Source organism: Canis lupus, chromosome 16 (genome assembly GCF_003254725.2).
Source record: "Canis lupus dingo isolate Sandy chromosome 16, ASM325472v2, whole genome shotgun sequence".
Classification (NCBI taxonomy): Eukaryota; Metazoa; Chordata; class Mammalia; order Carnivora; family Canidae; genus Canis; species Canis lupus.
In genome coordinates this window covers 40,065,862-40,084,768 of record NC_064258.1, presented here as the reverse complement: position 1 = coordinate 40,084,768, position 18,907 = coordinate 40,065,862, and the positions used below count along the sequence as shown (strand labels likewise).

At 32.9% G+C, this 18,907-nt stretch overlaps 1 protein-coding gene across 5 annotated transcripts in view; it reads right to left on the bottom strand.

The window, feature by feature from the left end:
- Positions 1-18,907, bottom strand: part of TUSC3 (tumor suppressor candidate 3) — a 287,831-nt gene that overhangs the window by 19,527 nt on the left and 249,397 nt on the right. For all 5 annotated transcript variants that reach the window (XR_007402703.1, XM_025474441.2, XM_025474284.3 and 2 more), the window contains exon 7: positions 11,837-11,900. Coding sequence is in view for 4 of the 5 variants with exons in the window: in XM_025474441.2 (XP_025330226.1) it covers positions 11,837-11,900 (64 nt within the window). In the remaining variant the exon portion in view is untranslated. The remainder of the gene's footprint in view (positions 1-11,836; positions 11,901-18,907) is intronic.

Below are 18,907 nucleotides of genomic sequence, written 5' to 3'. Positions count from 1 at the left end.
TTTTTGGGAAGATGTCTATTTAGTTCCCCTGCCAATATTTTAATCAGGTTGTTTTTTTGTAATTGACTTGTATGAGTTTTTAATATATTTTGGATATTAACCCCTTATCTAATACTTGGGGGTTTGCAAAAGTTTTCTTGCATTCTGTAGGTTGCCTTTTCATGTTGTTTTTTAAGCTTTGCAGAGCTTTTAAGTTTGGTGTAGTCCCATATGTTGAATTTTTTTCTTTTGTTGTCATGTTTTTGGTAACTTATCCAAAAATTCACTGCCATCAAGACCAGTGTCTATGAGTTTCTTCCCTTTGTTTTCTCCTATGAGTTTTATAGGACCAGATCTTTTATAGGATCAGTCTTGGATTCATTTTAGTTCATTTCTGTGAGTGGCACAAGATAGGTATCCAATTTCATTCTTCTGCATGGGCTTATCCATTTTCTCAATGCTATTTGTTGAAGTGACCATCTTTTCCCCACTGAGTGTTCTTGACTCCCTTGTTAAATATTAGTAGGTTGTATATGCAGGAGTTTAATTTTGGGCTCTCTATTCTATTCCTTTAGTCTCTGTGTCTGTTTTTGTCCCAGTACGATACTGTTTCTATTACTATAGTTTTGAAGAATTGTTTGAGATATGGAAGTGTGATACCTCTGGCTTTGTTCTTTTACCTCAGTATTACTTTAGGTATTTGGGGCTTTTTATGATTCAATACAAATTTTAGGATTGTTTCTCCTATATCTGTGAAGAATGCCTTTATATTTTCATGAGCATTGCATTGAATCCGTAGATGGCTTTTGGGAAGTGGGGATATTTTAACAATATTCTTCAGATCCATGAACAGAAAATGCATTTCCATTTATTTGTGTTTTGATTTCTTTCAGCAAAGTCTTATAGTTTTGTTGTACAGATTTTTTTTCATTTTGTTGGTTAAATTTATTCCTAAGAATTTTTTTTTTGTTCTGTTTTGACATTATCGTAAATTGGAGTGTTTTATTTCTTTTAGAGGTTTCATCATTAGCGTAAAGAAATGCAACGGATTTCTGCAGGTTGAGTTTGTATCCTGCAACTTCACTGGAGTTGTTGACTAGTTCCAACAGTTTTTTGGTTAAGAGTTTGGGATTCTTTCTCTGTCTATATTGATATCAATTTCTGTAAACTCATATCATCTGCAAGTAGCAACAGTATTCCTTCTTTCCAATTTAGATGCCTTCTAGGTCTTTGTCTTGATTGCCCTAGCTAGGAATTCCAGCATAGTTTTGAATAACAGTGGTGAGAGTGGGTATCCTTGTCTTGTTCCTGATCTTAAAGGAAAAGCATTCATTTTTTTTTTTCATTGCATACAATGTTAGCTATGGGTTTCTTTTATGGCTTTCATTATATTGAGGTATGTTCTGACTATACCTAATCCACAAAGGATTTTTATCACAACAGGATGTTGTATTTTGTCAAAACTTTTTCTGCATCTATTTAGATATACACGTGATTTTTATCTTTCCTTTTATTGATGTTTTGTATTTATTTATCGATTTTTGTGTTGAACCATCCTTGCATTCTAGGGATAAATCCTACCTGGTTATGGTATATAATTCTTTTTAAGAGTTCTTGAATTTGGTTTATTGAGTTTGTGGACTACTTTTTGTATCTGTAGTTATCAGGGCATATTAGTCCACAGTTTTTTGTTGAGGTGTTCTTACCGAGTTTTAGTATCAGTGTAATACTGCCTCATAAAATGAGTTTGGAAATCTTCCGTACTATTTGGAGGGATTAAGAAGCTTTCATATTGGGATCCCTGGGTGGCGCAGCGGTTTGGCGCCTGCCTTTGGCTCAGGGCGCGATCCTGGAGACCCGGGCTCGAATCCCACGTCGGGCTCCCGGTGCATGGGGCCTGCTTCTCCCTCTGCCTGTGTCTCTGCCTCTCTCTCTCTCTCTCTCTCTCTCTCTGTGACTATCATAAATAAATTAAAAAAACAATTAAAAAAAAGAGAAGCTTTCATATTAATTCTTATTTAAGTGTTAGGTAAAGTTCTCCAGTGAAGCCATTTGGTTCTTGGGTTTTCCATGTTGGGAGGCTTTTGATTACGGATAGAAAATATGAACAACAAAAAAAGAAAACATGAACAGATCAAATATGAATAAAAATATTTTTTTGAATAAAAATATTCTATATCTTCCTGTTTCAATGTTGGCAAATTATGCTTCTAGGACTATATCCATTTCTTCTAAATTACGTAATTTTTTGGCATGTAATTATAGAAGTCTGTTATGATCCTATATATTTCTGAAGTATCAGTTCTAGTATCTCCACTTTCATTTCTAATTTTGAGTCTTCTCTTTTTTTCTTGTTTTAACTAAAGGTTTGCCTATTTTTTATCTTTCTTGAAAAATCAGCTCTTAGTCTCATCGATCTATTCTATTGATTTTCTGGTCTTTATTTCTACTATGTACTTTATTTTCTTTCTGTTAAATTTGGGCTTAATTTGTTGTTCTTTGTTTAGTTCTTTGAGGTGTAAAGTTGTTTACCTGAGATTATAATTTCTCAATATATGCATTTACTGCTATACACTTATCTCCCAGAACTGCTTTTACTTTATCTCATAGTTTGGTATGTTTCCAAATATTTTGTTCGAAGATATTTTAAAATTTTCCTTTTGATTTCTTTTTGACCCACTGGTTGTTTAGTTTCTCCATATTTGTAGATTTCCTAGATTCCCTCTTACTGATTTATAGTTTCATACCATTGCAGTCAGAAAGGATAGTTGGTATGATTACAGTCTTCTTAAATTTGCTAGTATGTATTGTGGGTCTTGTCAAATGATTTATCTTGGAGAATGTTCCATGTACAGTTGACAAGAGAATGTGTTTTATGCTGTTGAACGGAATGTCCTATATATGTCTGCTATGTCCATTTGTTCTAAAGTATAGTCCAATTCTACCATTTTCTTGTTGATGATTTATCTGGATAGGTCTATACATTACTGACACTGAGTTATTGAAATTCTCTACTCTTATTGCATTGAGTTCTATTTCTCTATTCAGATCTGTTAGTATTTGCTGAATATATTTTGCTGTTCTGATGTTGGGTGCATATATATTTACATTTGTTACATCTACTTGATGTACTTTATCATTATATAATGATCTACTTTGTCTCTTGTTAACATTTTTGGCTTTGAAGTCTATTTTGTTCAATCTCAGTATGGCTAATCCCACTTTCTTTTGGTTTATACTTGCTCAGAATATTCTCTTCCACCTCTTTATATTGAGCCCATGTGTATGTTTAGAGCTGAAATGTCTCCTACAAGCAGCATATATTTGGACCTTGCTTTTTAAAAAAATCTATTGTTAGTCTGCCCCTTCTGATTGGTGATTTTAATCCATATACACTTATCATGATTAGTGATATATAAGAACTTAATATTGCCATCTTGTCTTTTGTCTTCTGGTTGTTTCTATCTCTAATGTTTCTTTTTCCCTGCTTCTCTCTCTGTAAATTTGTGGTTTTCCATGGTGATTTGTTCAGTCTTCCCCCTATATCCTCCTCTATTTTTTTTTTTGTTTCCTGTCTTTATTTTTTTAGCTTGTGGTTACCATGAGGCTTAGATAAAACATCTCAGCTAAGCTGCTATCAGCAGGAAAAACAAAACATTCTTTTCTTGATCCACCTATAAAAGTTCTACCCTTTCACTCCTCACCTTTTATATTTCTCATGTCACAAATATCTTTCTATGCTGTGAATTCATGAACAAATTGCAGTAGCTATAATTATTTTTAATGCTCTTTCCTTTAAACTTTATAATTAAGTGACTAACATGTGTAGTATGTTAACTATCCTAATATAAAGTTACAGTTTTTTAATTCCAACTATCACCTTTATCAGAGTTTTTTGAACTTTCATTTTTTTCTGTGTCTCTAATTAGCATCTTTTCATTTCGACTTGAAAAACTCCTTTCAGCATTATTTGCAAGGCATGTCTGGTGGTGTTGAGCTTCTTCAACCTTTATTTCTCATTCATATGTGAGGGATAACTTTACCAGGTAAGTATTCTTGATGGGCAATTTTTATCTTTCAATACCTTGAGTATATCATTCTACTCTCTCAAGGCCTGTAGAGTTTCTGCAGAGAAATCTATTGATAGCTTAGTGGAGGTTCCTTTCTAGATTACTTTCCTTTTTTTCCCTGGCTGTCTTTAAGATTATTCCTTTATAATTGATTTTTAACAGTTTCTTATAGATATTTTGGCATTGTGATAAGGTGTTCCCTTATTTTTCCCCCAGGTTTGGGAAGTTCTTAGCTATTACTACCTTAAATAAACTCTGTCCCCTTCTCTCTCCGGTATGCCATTTTTCTGATGTTTGTCTGACAGAATAACAACTCTTTAGGGTTTCTTAATTTAAAAAAATTAGTTCTCTCTTCTTCTGAGTCATTTCTAAATTCCTGTCTCCCAGCGTGCTTATTCTTTCTTCCATCTGATGTGCCCTATTTTCTATGCTTTCTAATGTATTCATTACCTCATTTATTAAGTTCCCCAGCTCCAAAATTTCTCTCATTTTTTTTTATAATTTAAATATCTCTGGTAAAGAATGCCTCCTCTTCATTAATTTTATTCTTGAGTTCATTGAATTAGCTAAGTTTTCTTGTAGCTAATTCAATTTCTTCATTTTTTATGAAGAAATTTTGAATATTTTATCAGTTAAATTACAGTATTCCATGTCTTGAAGTTCAGTTGCTGGAGTATTATTCTTTTTGCGATACCATATTATTGTGATTTTTTCATAATGAAAAATGAAAAACGTGCTTCTGCTGTCCCATTTGAAACAGTACACACCTTTCTTGTGTACTTCATTACAATACAGCAGGCTGGCAATTAGAAACCTTTATCCTGTTTTCCAGAAGGTGGTGCTATAGCACAAGTTTTGGGGCTTTCTTTTGCTGGCTTTTTCTGCTACCCTTAGGAGCAGGCCAGTAAAAAGAACCAGGATTTAAAAACAAACAAAACAAAACAAAACAAAAACTGGTGGCAGAGTGGGGGTAGGTGTGGGCTGAGCATCTGAAGCTTTGGGAGTGTCCTTGGGCCAATAAGAGGATTCTCCAGTGGGGAAATCCCAGAGGTCCATGGGCTGACCTGCTCAAACACTGGAGACCTCTAGCAGGAAACACTTTTCTTTCAAGACGCTTTGATGTTCTTGTCTGCTCTTTTCCTTTATTCTTCCTCCTCCGAGGCATGAGGTGCCCCCTCAGAGAGCTGGGTGTTGCTGTTCCCTACAGCCTGTACTGCCAGGTCATCTGTCCCTCACCACTTTCCTTTTCTACCTCTTCTGTCAGAGGTGTAGCTGCTGCTGCCCACCACCCTTCAAGCCTAGTAGGTGCAGTGTTGCCCTGGGGCAGATGGGTGTGTTTCCTCTTTTCTCTGCTTCCAAACTTGTCTCTGTCCTATTCAGACAGTTTCTCCCATCAGGCTGGCTGGATCCCCAAAATACTTCATCTCTGGTCCCTGTACCTTTTTTCATTCTCCACATTACCTTTCCTAATGGCAGCCAGTGTGTATGGGGCAAGCTCACAAACTCCTTTGGATCTAGCCCTCTGACATCCTATTCACCCACTAAAGAAGGTACAGAGGAGTGTCGTGGTGTATTGAGCAGAGGTACTTTTGTTTGGTTACATATATCCAATTAATTGTAAGTCAAAAAGACAGAAGGAACAACTCCCATTGCCATGATGCTGATGTCATTCTTTTAAAAATTGCTTTGCAGGTTGCTGTCTTAATGTGGTAATTTATCTTTCTCTGTGAATTTTGGTGGTGGTTTCTTGCTTATGAAATTCCTACCCTTAAATCTTATTCTTTTTCTTAATATCTTTTTCAAGTAATGTCACTCTTCTGTTCAGAACAATTTAAAAGCTTTCCATATCACTCTGAATAAATAAGACTTCAAAATGGCCTCTAAGCCATACATAATTTGCACCCTGATCCACAGCCTATATTTGTCTGCCCTTGTTTGATCTTATTCTCGTCCTACTAGCTATTTTTCCAACAAGACAGGAATCTCTCTGCCTTGGCATCTTTGTACTTGATATTACAAAGCAGATATTCCCTGCTTAATACTCTTTTCCCAAATATCCACATAATTCACTTCTCTTTCAGTTTCTGCTCAAATGACATCAGAAAAGCCTCCTCAAATCTATTCCTTTTCCTTTTCAAACCATTGTTTTGAAAGAGATTTCACATTTTTTTTTAATTACTGTCTTTCTCCTGCCACTACAATGTTAGCCCCTAAAAAGACAGGAAATTCTTGTTCATCATCTCACCCACTGCCATAAGACTCTTTGACATGGATTCCTTCTTCAGTTTCCAAATAAGGAAAATAAAGCCCAGAGAAGTCTGAATAACTTATGCAAAGCCATAAAACTAAGTAAGTGACAGCTGCCAATCAAAAAAGCATAAAAGAAATGAGGGAGGATATTACAGGGTTAGATTAAAATGATGACAGAAGAGTATAAGAACTGGAATTCCATGCAGGGAAATATAATAAAGTAAACAGCAACTATCTTGAGGTAATAAGGTTGTGGATATTTACTTTCTTTACTTACTACATCCTACAGAGCAGTAGTTTGTAAATTTTATGTAAAGGCATAGAAAGTACAGTTGACCTTGAAAAACACAGGTTTGAACTGCTGGAGTCCACTTGTATGCAATTTTTTTCTGTTACTGTAGTACAGTATTATGTACTTTCTCTTGGATTTTCTTAAATTTTCTCTAGCTTTATTTGTAAGAATACAGTATATAATATATATAGCATTACAAAATATGTATTGATTATTTATATTATCAGTAGGACTTCCAGTCAGTAGTAGGCTATTAATACATTTTTAAGGAGTAAAAAGCATTATGTGGGTTTTCAACTGTGTGTGGGGGATTCAGAACCCCTAACACATTGTTCAAAGTTCATCTATAAATACTTTGGTCTGTGCAAGCTGTTGGATGTATGGCTACTACTCTGCTGTGGTAGTGCAAGGTGATCATAGACAATAAGGAAACAAGTAGTTGTGCCTATGTTCCAATACAACTCTATTTACCAAAATAGTAGACAGATTAGATTTAGCACTCATTGGTCCTAGTCTGTCAACCGTTGTTACAGAGGATCCAAGGCAGTGCCTAAGGCACTAAAACTGTTATATCTGAGAGGAAGTTTTACTGTAAATTGTTATATCTTAGAGGAAGTTACACTATAAACTGTTACATCTGAGAGGAAGAGAGTTTTATTTATTTGAAAATAATGCAAGAACTTAGTAAATGCAGTGCATACAACTCCAAAGTAGGCTTTTAAAGCAAATGAATGACTAGTTCTATGGTTGTGTATAAACCCTAGGTAAAGTACTCTATTTGAAGGCAGTAGGGCCAAGAAAGAAATGTGATTTTATCCTCAGAATGTTTCCTGCAAACTTGAGTTTTCTAGGCTTTACCAAAATATAAGCTGTGAAACTACTTTAAACTTGATAGTTGTAATTAAGATGTATGAATTAAAGTGGCTTTAAACTAGCCAACTTTCCTTCTCTTTTATTTAAAGATCCTTTTTAAGTTTCAAGGCCTTGAGTGTTGAGAATTATCATTTAACTTATTTAACTGAAATTCTAACGTATCAATGAAAAGGTTTTGGTTAAAAAAGAGCCTACATAATACTTACCATTTGGAAAAAGTTGCATTTGTAACATAATTTTTAGGTGAAGCATTAATTTTTAGAAAGAGGTAAAAACTAGATGATCATCTGTCAGATTTGATTTATAGAGCTTACTTCACTGAGTAGAGGACTGAATGACTAATGAATGCCTCTACAAATCTGAGAATCTCTATGTCTAACTCTGGGATAACAGCTGATTTTCTACCATTAAACTGTGAGCATAGCCATTCTGGCTGTGTAACTGAAGAGTCCCAGCATTAGAATAAAAGATGGAACTATACAGTAGATGAGCTATGTTTCTGAGACTTTTCTATTGTTCTGAGTTTGCTAATGCCTATGCCTACACACATACACACCTCTAGTCTACTTCATGTATTACTTTCACATTTGTATTGAGTAATGTCACAGCAGAATATACTTACTACTGTGCACACTTTTCTCTGCTGAATATGTCAATCACCTATTACTGCTTATAAAGTCAAAATATTGACATAAACCCACATAAAATAGAAGTTGCTATTTGTATAAATTATATACAATACCCAGAGGCACTGAGCATCTTACTGAACTAGTAACAAATATATTTGCACTATATTATAATCCATTCTCAGTTGTACATGATGTTAAGTTTACTGTTGCTCCTAGGAAGAGAACGAAGATTGTCAATTTAAAGATAAATGAGAACAGATGTGAAAAAAAAAGCATATTATAGAAGACTTACAGAGATCTAAATTAAAAATTATCTTCAATTTACATCCATCATTAATTTTTGTATGTAGTATGGCTTTCCTTGGATATAACATACTAAAACATTTGCTCTCTATCACAGATTGAAAACAGATGCAAAGTAAAATAATATTCATTCATAAGAAATGGAAAACAAATGTATTTCTCATAAGAAAAGCAAATGTGATCATTACAAGGATTTATATGTATATTTAAATATTTTAAAATTATTGCTAGTGTATGCTTTGCCTTTTAAATTAGCACTTTTACTTCCAAGAGATGTTTATCTCCTGTCATCATCTTGAGGCCCTATAACTTGAAGGATATGGAAACTAAGCAACATATCAGAGTTTAAAAAGTCAGTCCTAAAACTCATGTATTCTGTATCCACTAGCACATGTATCTTTTTCGTAGCAAGATACCGTAATATTTTCATTATCTATCCAAAGTAACCTTTCATCAATCTTCTCTTAAGCATTTGTGAATATTCACTCTCATTTTATGTTTTTGTACCTGGCAGACCTTCTACTAGAATATTCTCATTCATCCTCTGTCTGGAAAACTCCTTTTTTTTTCCATTTTATCAAAACCAGCTGAAAAGTCAGTGCAAGTTCTCTAGGTATTAAGTTGTTCTTCCTCCTTTTGAGCTTCCAAGTACTGATTATAACATCTGTCATGCTGAATTACAATTATTTTTCTATCATTCTGCCTTCAAATATCTTACTTTTGCATGAAAAATAAATAACAATGAATTTTTACTGGGAAAAATAAAAGGATTATGTAAGTTATTCTTAGTTCACATATTCCATATTAAAATGTCATGATATTTCTTATTCCTTTTTTATATAGTTTTCTCTCATGAAATACTTAAGACTTTTTTTTTCTTTTCCTAATCAAAGTACTGAGAAAATAAAACACTACTAATAGGGAGAAAAATCTTATTTTTAGTGAATACGGATCTATAACCTATGACATCAAATGACTCCATCTGTTCTTAGATTTTTTTCAACAAAATTTTGCACATAGCAATTGCATTTAATGATTTGGCTTACTAAATCAAAAGGAGAAAATAAAAAAGCAGGCATATTCTCTCCAGATAAATAAAAAGTGACCATCTGGAATTTACAGGTTTTTTTTTTTTTTTGTATAAAAAATACACATGCAAATTACAAAACAAAAATACATGCTAAGTTTAAAAATAAGTGAAAGTAAAACCAGAAATTAATTACTTTTAACTTTCACCAATAAGTTTAATAAGTCCACCATTTTAAAAGATATTCTCTTTTATAGTTATCTATAAAACAAACCAGGAGAATAAAGCAACAAGTAATTATTGGTAGCACAAAGGGAAAATAAGTCCTTTTAATTCTGTTAGGTATCACTGTTAAAAATCTATATGGAAGACTTCATACTGTTTGTGAAATTTCTTTGCATCCTAAATCTCAGCTTGATGTCAATGAGCCATGAAATGAAACCTTGGAGAATTCCTGCCATACAATGATGGTCTCAACATAGCTTTTTGCCAGATACCCGTGTTTAATAGACTAGCTGCTTTGAATAAGTACAGTGCTAAGGTGCTATTTCATGGATTGAAATAGAATAGAAAAGAAAAGCCTACGATAAAGAAGAGCTAAAATGCTACCCATGATAGTTTGTTTCCTATCAATGTGCTTCAACACAAATGTATAAATACATTTATATAATGTAGAGATAACAGTAAAGATGGCCTTCCTTTAATTTCCAATAAGGAGAAGGAGATGTTCCAATACAAAGATTTGGAAATATTTCATTTTCTTACCCAAGGCCCCTCTGATTGCAGAAAGTATTAATCTCTTACCATGTTAAAGTAGAAAAGAGAAGCCTGGTACAAAACCTGAGAATTTTAATTCAGATATAGATATTTCCAATTGTAATCTATGAGACAAACTACAGCAAAAACATACTCATACTAGTAGCTTCTTAATAAAGGATACAGATAATTAACTGCATGCAAGCAAGAAATGGTCTATAGATATGCACACTTCCACATATGCACACAGTATGTGTAAAGGGTGGAAGAAATACAAATGTAGAACTGATGGGAATATGGGAAAAACAGCCAAAACAACCTGTAGTGAGTATACGATGCTTTTTCTGTGCTCATTTACTTCACACAGAAATGCCATGGTTACTTCGCTAATCCTCATTTTAAAAATGAGGAAGTTTGTGAGGTTCTTGAGAATTGAAAGTGCTTTAAGCACCCATACCCCTTTCCTCCACTATAATTAATAGAAGACTCAGTGTATACCAACACCTGATGTACTGTCCAGAACATATTATGCAAATAAAATAGATTACTTAAAAAACTGAAAGTAGCAAATATATGTTTACTAGTGAATTAAAAACTGTATTGTTAGGACATAAGGTAGAGAAAAATAAAAACCTTAAGGATATTAAAGATAGTCATTTCCTCCCAGATTAAAAATAAAAACTTTAAGATGGCATGACTGACATTTATTCATGAAATCTTAGAATATAGACCATAATAACATATTTAAAACTTAACCAACAGACCATGAAAAAGAAAAGTGAATTCTAATCCTAGTTCTTCCTCCAGCCTAAAGTAAGTTAATTAAATTTTGTGGGTTTTAGTTTTCCTACCAATAAAGTGAGGTTTGGCCCTAGACGGGTTCTAAGATACCTTAAAGGTTTAAATAGCTCTGATTATGTAAAATACCAAAAATTTGGTCTAGATTACTTCAGTTGAATATGAATCTTAATAACCAGGAGAGTAATCAAATTTTATAAATGATACCATAAGCATACTTTAAATCCTGATGATGACTCAATATGTTCAACATTATAAACTGAACCTTCAAATATTTTTCAAGACACACAAACATCTGTGTTCCCCCCAAGATAGTTGTTTACCAAAAAGTAACTTTATTTCATTCTCAGAGTATTATTTTGTATTTAATTAGACACTTTAACCTTACCTCTTTCCTATTCTATCCTGTCTTCTTTATCACCAAACCATAAATTGTAATCCATTAATTCATCCTCTTCTGACTTACCATAATGTTTAAGGGAACTAGTACAAGTTTTTTAAAAATCCTGCTTTTTATATTTTCGGACACTTTCTTCTCTCTGTTAGAATTTTTACAGGGTAAGACCACACAAAACTCAACAGAAAGATGTTAGCCAAAGACAACCAATGTAGAACAAAAGATATACTCTGCAGTTCAACAGTAAAAAAAAAAAGAAAAAAGAAAATTATAGTTTGTTAATGACTCAATAAAAATTATGTAATAGGAAATAATTAGCATAGGAACTAGAAAGTTAGTAACATAGTAAAGTTTAAAATTTAATGTCTTTTAAAATCTTGATATTTATTGTCATGAAAAAAAAGTCAATTTGATAGCATGCAACTTTTGTTCTTTTTAATCCATCAGTATTTTAAAGGATACTTAGTACCAGAATGATGTGGGACTCTGCCACGAATTGAGCCTGGCTGCTTCCGTGAATGTAGCTCTATAAAAGAAGACAAAAAAAGCAAAAAATTACAATCTAGGGAAAAACAGATCTTTTGTTGTAGGTTTTTCTTTTTCTTTTTTTTATACTTTTAATTTTATACCATGAACGGAAAAAACAGAATAATTTAAGCTCCCATTTATAATTCTTTTGAATAAAACAGTTAACTGGAAATAACAAATGAATATAGCAGTTGATATTACTGTAATTTGTAGAAAGCAACTTAACATCAAAAGTAAATTTCATATAACTTGTTAAAAGGTTTAACCACAGGGGCACCTGGGTGGCTCAGTGGTTGAGCATCTGCCTTCAGCTCAGATCATGATCCCGGAGTCCTGGGATCAAGTTCTGCATCAGGCTCCGTGCACGGAGCCTGCTTCTCCCTCTGACTATGTCTCTGCCTCTCTCTCTGGGTCTCTCATGAATAAATAATAAAATCTTACAAAAAAAAAAATAAAGGTTTACCACAACATAAGCATACAATGTAATGATTATTCCACAGTTACTGTAAGATACAAATTAGAGCAAATAAGTTTATCTTTAAGGAAAAAAAAATTACCTATCAAATATTAAATTGTTATTTTCCACAGTATCAGAGTTTTAAAACAAGAAGATCGCTTTAAAAATGTATTTATTCCATTAGAGCATTTAAATTGGTCTTTTTCAAAAAAAATTAAAACTGCTTTAACACACTGAGAAATGTAGAGTTTCTCATTTCTCAAGTACTATTAATAGTTGACACCAATCAATTACAGAAAACATGACACAAATCTCCATCTAGTATATTCCACTAATTTTTTTTTGTCATTTCTGCTGTTAATCTCTTATGAAAATTAACTGCTATGCAGTTGCTTTAAATACAAATCCTTTTCTAGGTTTTCTGATTAACAAAAAAAAGTGGAGAAAAAATAACTAATATAAATCAGTGTCCTCAATTTTACACCACATTTGAAGCATACTTATCATTTGAGAGGACTACTTTGGTCCTCTCAAAATCTTTTGTTTTTATTTTTGACAATAAATACAGATGAAAGCATATATAAGAGTATACTCTTAGGAGGAGGAACTAGGAGTCAGAAAATTATTCCTTCTTGGCCTTAATCTTGAACAGGTCAACAAATTTCTTAGAAATTCAATATCCCTTCATCTATAAAATCAGAAACAGAATTAGATGATTTCTGCGATCTTTTTGAAGTACATGAAGGCTTCTGTGTTTTGTCACAAATGGTGTTTTGGTATTTTCATTAAAGGCTGGTTTTTCTATTCTGACCTAAACAGTCTTTATTTCCATCTCTAATATCAGTAATTCATAGGGCAGCTGCCTTATTCAAAGGTATTTTGAGGTGTTCTTTAAGCCCAGCTTCAAGCAAACTGACTAAAAAAAAGAATCATTTCTGGTTGACTCCATTACAGCTCCCGAGGAAGCCTATTACATTAAGTGTTTTCTTCTTTTTTTTTTTTTTTTTTTTTTAGTCTTTTTTTTCAATTTTCACTTATTTATGATAGAGAGAGAGAAAGGCAGAGACACAGGCAGAGGGACAAGCAGGCTCTATGCACCGGGAGCCCGATGTGGGATTCGATCCCGGGTCTCCAGGATCGCGCCCTGGGCCAAAGGCAGGCGCCAAACCGCTGCGCCACCCAGGGATCCCTAAGTGTTTTCTTCTAACTCTAACCATTTAAATTAACTTATATAAACATAAAAATAGCTTTGAAAATCATACCTTAGCTGCCAGCTAATCATTTAAGGTTTTTAACATTACTAATGAATGATAATAGTGAAATGATGAAAAAAAAAAAAAACACAGAAAAACAAATAGAAACACCATAAGCTATGTTTGGCATCACTTCAAGTCTGATTAGAAACTAAGACCTCCAAAACTAAGAAAGTCTTTACCATTCTAATAAATGTAAAGTAAATAAAGTGAATATTCACATAACTAAAAATTCAAATTTAACAATACTGGATAATATGTTCAGATATATAGAACAAATGCAAGGTAGCTTGCCTGTGTCGGAATAATAAATTTAGAGAAACAAGATCATGAGATTGTCTAGATGAGTGGTTTCAAAATATTTGTGTTTAATTTTTTAATTTTTTAAAGATTTTATTTATTTGACAAGAGAGAAGTATGCATGTGCATAAGCAGGGGGAACCAGCAGAGGGAGAAAGAGAAGTAGGCTTTCTGCTGAGCAGGGAGCCCAATGTAGGGCTCAACCCCACGGCCCTGGGATCATGACCTGAGCAGACATTTTTCTGACTGAGCCACCCAGGCGCCCCAAAACATTTGTGTTTAAATAAAAATTTTCTCTGGTGAATATCATCAGTAGTCTTTTATGTTTCAAATCCTATGTTCTTATTTCAGCCTTACTTTACCTGAAGAATCTGCTACATGTGATCACTCTCCTGTTTTGGTAATATTTTATTGACCTCTAGGATGCCAGCCCCCCTTTTTTAGAAAAATTGAGGTATAATTGAGACACACAATGTTCTATTAGTAACAGGTACACAACACTAATAATGACAATTCTGTACATACTCAAAGTTCACCAAGTAAGTGTAGTCACCATCTATCACCATACAATATTAATACAATATTATTGACTATACTGCCCATGATGTGCTGCTTTTCATCTCCATGAGTTATTTTATACCTGAAAGTTTGTACCCCTTAATTCCCTTATCTATTTCATCCATCTCCTTCCTCACCTCAATCTGGCAACCACCAGTTTCTCCTCTATATTTAGGAGTCTGTTTCTGGTTTTTGATTCCACATATGTGGAGTCATGACATATTTATCTTCCCTGATTTACTGCAATTAGCAGAATACCCTGCAGGTCCATCCATATAGCTACGCATGGCAAAAATCTCATTATTTTTTATGGCTGAGTAATAGTCCACTGTGTGTGCCTGTGTACAGACAACACAGCCACTTTTTTTTTTCCTTTTTCAAATAGGAATACATTTTCATTTCAACTGTTTTTATTGTAGTAAAAAGCATGAAATGTAAAATTTACCATCTTAACCTTTTTTACCCCTCGTTATGGTAAGGCTATTCTTAATCCAATTCATCAATTTCACCTATCCTCCCACCCATTTCACCTCTAATAACCATTTACAGAGTCTGTTCTCCATTGTTAAGTCTTTTGGTTTGTCTCTTTTTTCCTTTGTCCCTTTGTTTTGTTTCTTAAATTCCACATGAGTGAAATCATAGGGTATTTGTCTTTCTCTGATGGGCTTATTTCACCTAGCATTATATACTATGTCCATCCATGTTGTCACAAATGACAAGATTTCATTCATTTTATCAATGAGTAATATTCCATTGTGTATATATACCACCTTTATCATTTCATTTTTTGATGGGCACATGACCTGCTTCCATAATTTGGCTATTATAAATAATGATGCAATAAATCTAGAGGTGCATACATTTTTTTTTTTTCAAATTTATGTTTCTGTTGGCCATCTGGTAGTGTTCTTTGGAGAAATGTCTCTTCAGGTCTTCTTTTTAATGGGATTGTTTTTTGGGGTGCTGAGATGTGTAAGTTCTTTATATATATTTTTCTTTATATATTTATATTGGATACTCATCCTTTTTTGAATGTATCATTTGCAGTAGCTTCTCCCACTCACTAGGTTGTGTTTTAGTTTTGTTGATTGTTCCCTTTCTTGCAGAAGCTTTTTATTTCAATGAAGTCCCAATAGTTTGGCCTTGCTTTTGTTTCCCTTACCCTAGGAGACATACCTAGAAGAATGTTGCTATGGCTGATGTCAGAGAAATTACTGCCTGTGCTCTCCTCTGGAACTTCTAATTTTAGCTCAAGTCATGATCTCAGGGTGGTGCATGCTCAGCAGGGAGTCTCCCTCTGCCCTTCCCTTGGCTTGCACTCTCTCCATCTAAGATAAATAAATTTATCTTTAAAAAATTATGCCCAAGGATAAGGGCTAAGATGTATTGTCTGGTCTAAGCAGTCACCATCTCTTGCTTGGATCATTGCAATATCCTTCTTTTTTTCTCTCTGCCTCTGCCCTATTGTCTATTGGCCAGCCAGATTAATCCTGCTAAAACTAATGAGAATTTATCATTACCCTACTCAGAAATCTTCAATTCTTAAATGTGTGAGAACAATATTATATGATGTAATCTATTTTCTGCTTCTAATCACAATTCCAAAGAATCTACATATCTCTACCTAATTAAAACATACAGCTACAAAAAGAAATCTAAAGTTGGTCTTTAGAAACTTACTTTACTATATCTGATCTATAATACTCATAGGCTTACTTCTTATATACATGAAGCAATACAGAGTAAAGGCTTGGAGATAGTCGAGTCTGCTAACTTGCTAGCTGTGTTATCCTGAACAAATTAAATTATTTAACCTTACATCTTTAATAGGAATAGGAAGATATTACTCAAAATATTGTCTTAAAAAGTAAGTCAGATAATGTCATTGTAAGTAATAAGCATAGCATCTGGCTTTCTTTGTAGTACATAATAAAAAATAATCAAGGACAAATCATTTCAAACTTTCTATTCCAAACCATTTGTATCTTTTAAACATTAGACAAAGATACTTAAATACCATTCAGAAATTATTGTTTACACAGGTGAATTTAGTGTGTTGAAGTGTAATTTTAAAAGATGATATTCAGAAACCTGTACTAACATTTGACTTCTATCCATCTCTTTAGTCACTGAAATCACTTCAAGACCAGATACCCTGAAAGACTTCAGGATTTAATGAAGTAGAATTCATTTGATAAATTTTTAGTGTGCAATTTTTATGTACCAGGTATAAATTTAGGAAATGGGGACCCAGTATAACAAAACAGAAAACAACCAAAACGCCCTAAAAACTATGTTTTTATGACTTACAGAAACTGTGAGACCATTATTTGTCTACCAAAGTAAACAGAGAGATTATTAGAGCACACTAAGAGCCATAAGAGCAAGCACACGAATACAAACACAAATAAACATTCCAAAGGTCTTAAGCACTGATCTTAGAAAGAGTTATCTTTCATTTACAGAGCCACCCAAAGCAATGTCTTAATCCAATTAAAAATGAACTAAGGTGCTTGATTTTTAATCTGGTCTTAAAGTATTGTATTTATCCACACACTTTCAAAATCCTCTGAAAGAAACATCAAGTAATAAATTCTTTTGTAGCTTTAGCATGATTAGTATCCTTTTCCTCTCTGATTTTTACTAATTCTGATGAAGGAAATATTAGTAACTAATGGTAATTTCATCCTAAGTATATATTAAACTTGTATTTATAAGCACAGCACATTTATAGAATGATGACTGGACAAGAAGAAAATCTGTATGGTCTCAGACACTCGATACATATCTATTTCTTTCATGGAGATGAAATGTTTTAACAAACAATAAATATAAATATTCTTCACTTGACCAGTCCATCAAACACTTATTCATAGAGCATATAAGTAAAAATTAAACACTTGCTCATAAAAATTATTTTACCAGGAAGTTCATTATCATAGTATCACCTAAAGGACAATTTTATTTAGAAGAAAAATTAGAGGAACTGAATTTTGCATAGCATAAGTAAATAATATATGTGAATAACACTCTTCTCTCAATTTCAAGTAATAAAAATTAGTATGTTTTGTTTAATATAATAGTTCTAATACCTATTCTATACGAATATCAGAAAAAGAGAAATAAATATAATATAGGTCACTAAATGAAAGGAACCTGACTCCATTTAACTTAATCCTAAATTCTTGGGAAAATAGTATCTTTCTGCTCTGTTTTCTCAATATTGTTTTAAAATTGTGTTGGTACTGAGTAATCATTAAGGGGTCCTTTTATACACTTAAATATTCTGAAAACAACTAGTGTGGACTAACAATTTATTGTCTGAGAAGGAAGCTATTGTAATGAAAAGTCCACTGAACTTAGAGTCAGGAGTTTTGGTTTCTAGTGTTTAGCCATTCAATTTAAGAAACTAGTCATTAATCTCAGTCAATTCAATCATTTGGATCTCAGTTTCCTAAATCTGAAGAAGAAAGACACTGAATTGATTAAATCAAGATAGTACAGTAGTTTATAAAATACATTTCAATCCAAATGCCTGTGTTGGAATCTCTATCCTGGATCTGCCACAAGTGTGACCTTGAGCAAAATTACTCTAAGCCTCAAATTGTTCAACTGGAAACAATTATTTCCAGTTGAAAAAAAAAATGTGTTTCCAGTTGAAAAAAAAACAAAATGTGAGAAGTGAATTAGCTAATACATGTGAAATACTCAGTATCAGCCTAAAACCCAATAAGTAGTCATTAAAGTGTTATCATTATTACCATTAGTTATCTAAAATTCAAATGAATTTTAACATTTTACTCTGAGTTATGTGACTCACAGAAGAATACAATTAATAGTAGATTATATCTGGGTTAAATATTTTCCTGTCAGTGAATAATTATTTTTTAAACATCTAAGATGCTATTAAAATTACCTACCTTGGAGCAAACCAACCAACCTGTTTGATGAACCTGGACAAAGACTGTTGCAGTTTAATGGGCTTTGTAGCAAAACCAAGTATTAATATAAGCAGAATACAAAAAGTTGTTCACTTAATGTATAGAAGCCAGGAAATAACTCTTTTGAAGACAATAATGCACAGGATTCAATTTCCTTAATTCATTGATAAAATGTATATTGGTATCTACTGTTTGATGAACCTGGACAAAGACTATTGCAGTTTAATGGGCTTTGGAGCAAAACCAAATATTAATATAAGCAGAATACAAAAAGTTGTTCACTTAATGTATAGAAGCCAGGAAATAACTCTTTTGAAGACAATAATGCACAGAATTCAATTTCCTTAATTCATTGATAAAATATATATTTGGTATCTATCTGCTTTGGCATAAGTTCCTTGTTGGGAAAAAAGTACAAAAAATTGTACTTAAACCAATCCCATATAGATATAAGTGGTTTTGAATTAAGATCGTTTTTAAAAATGTATCTATTTTT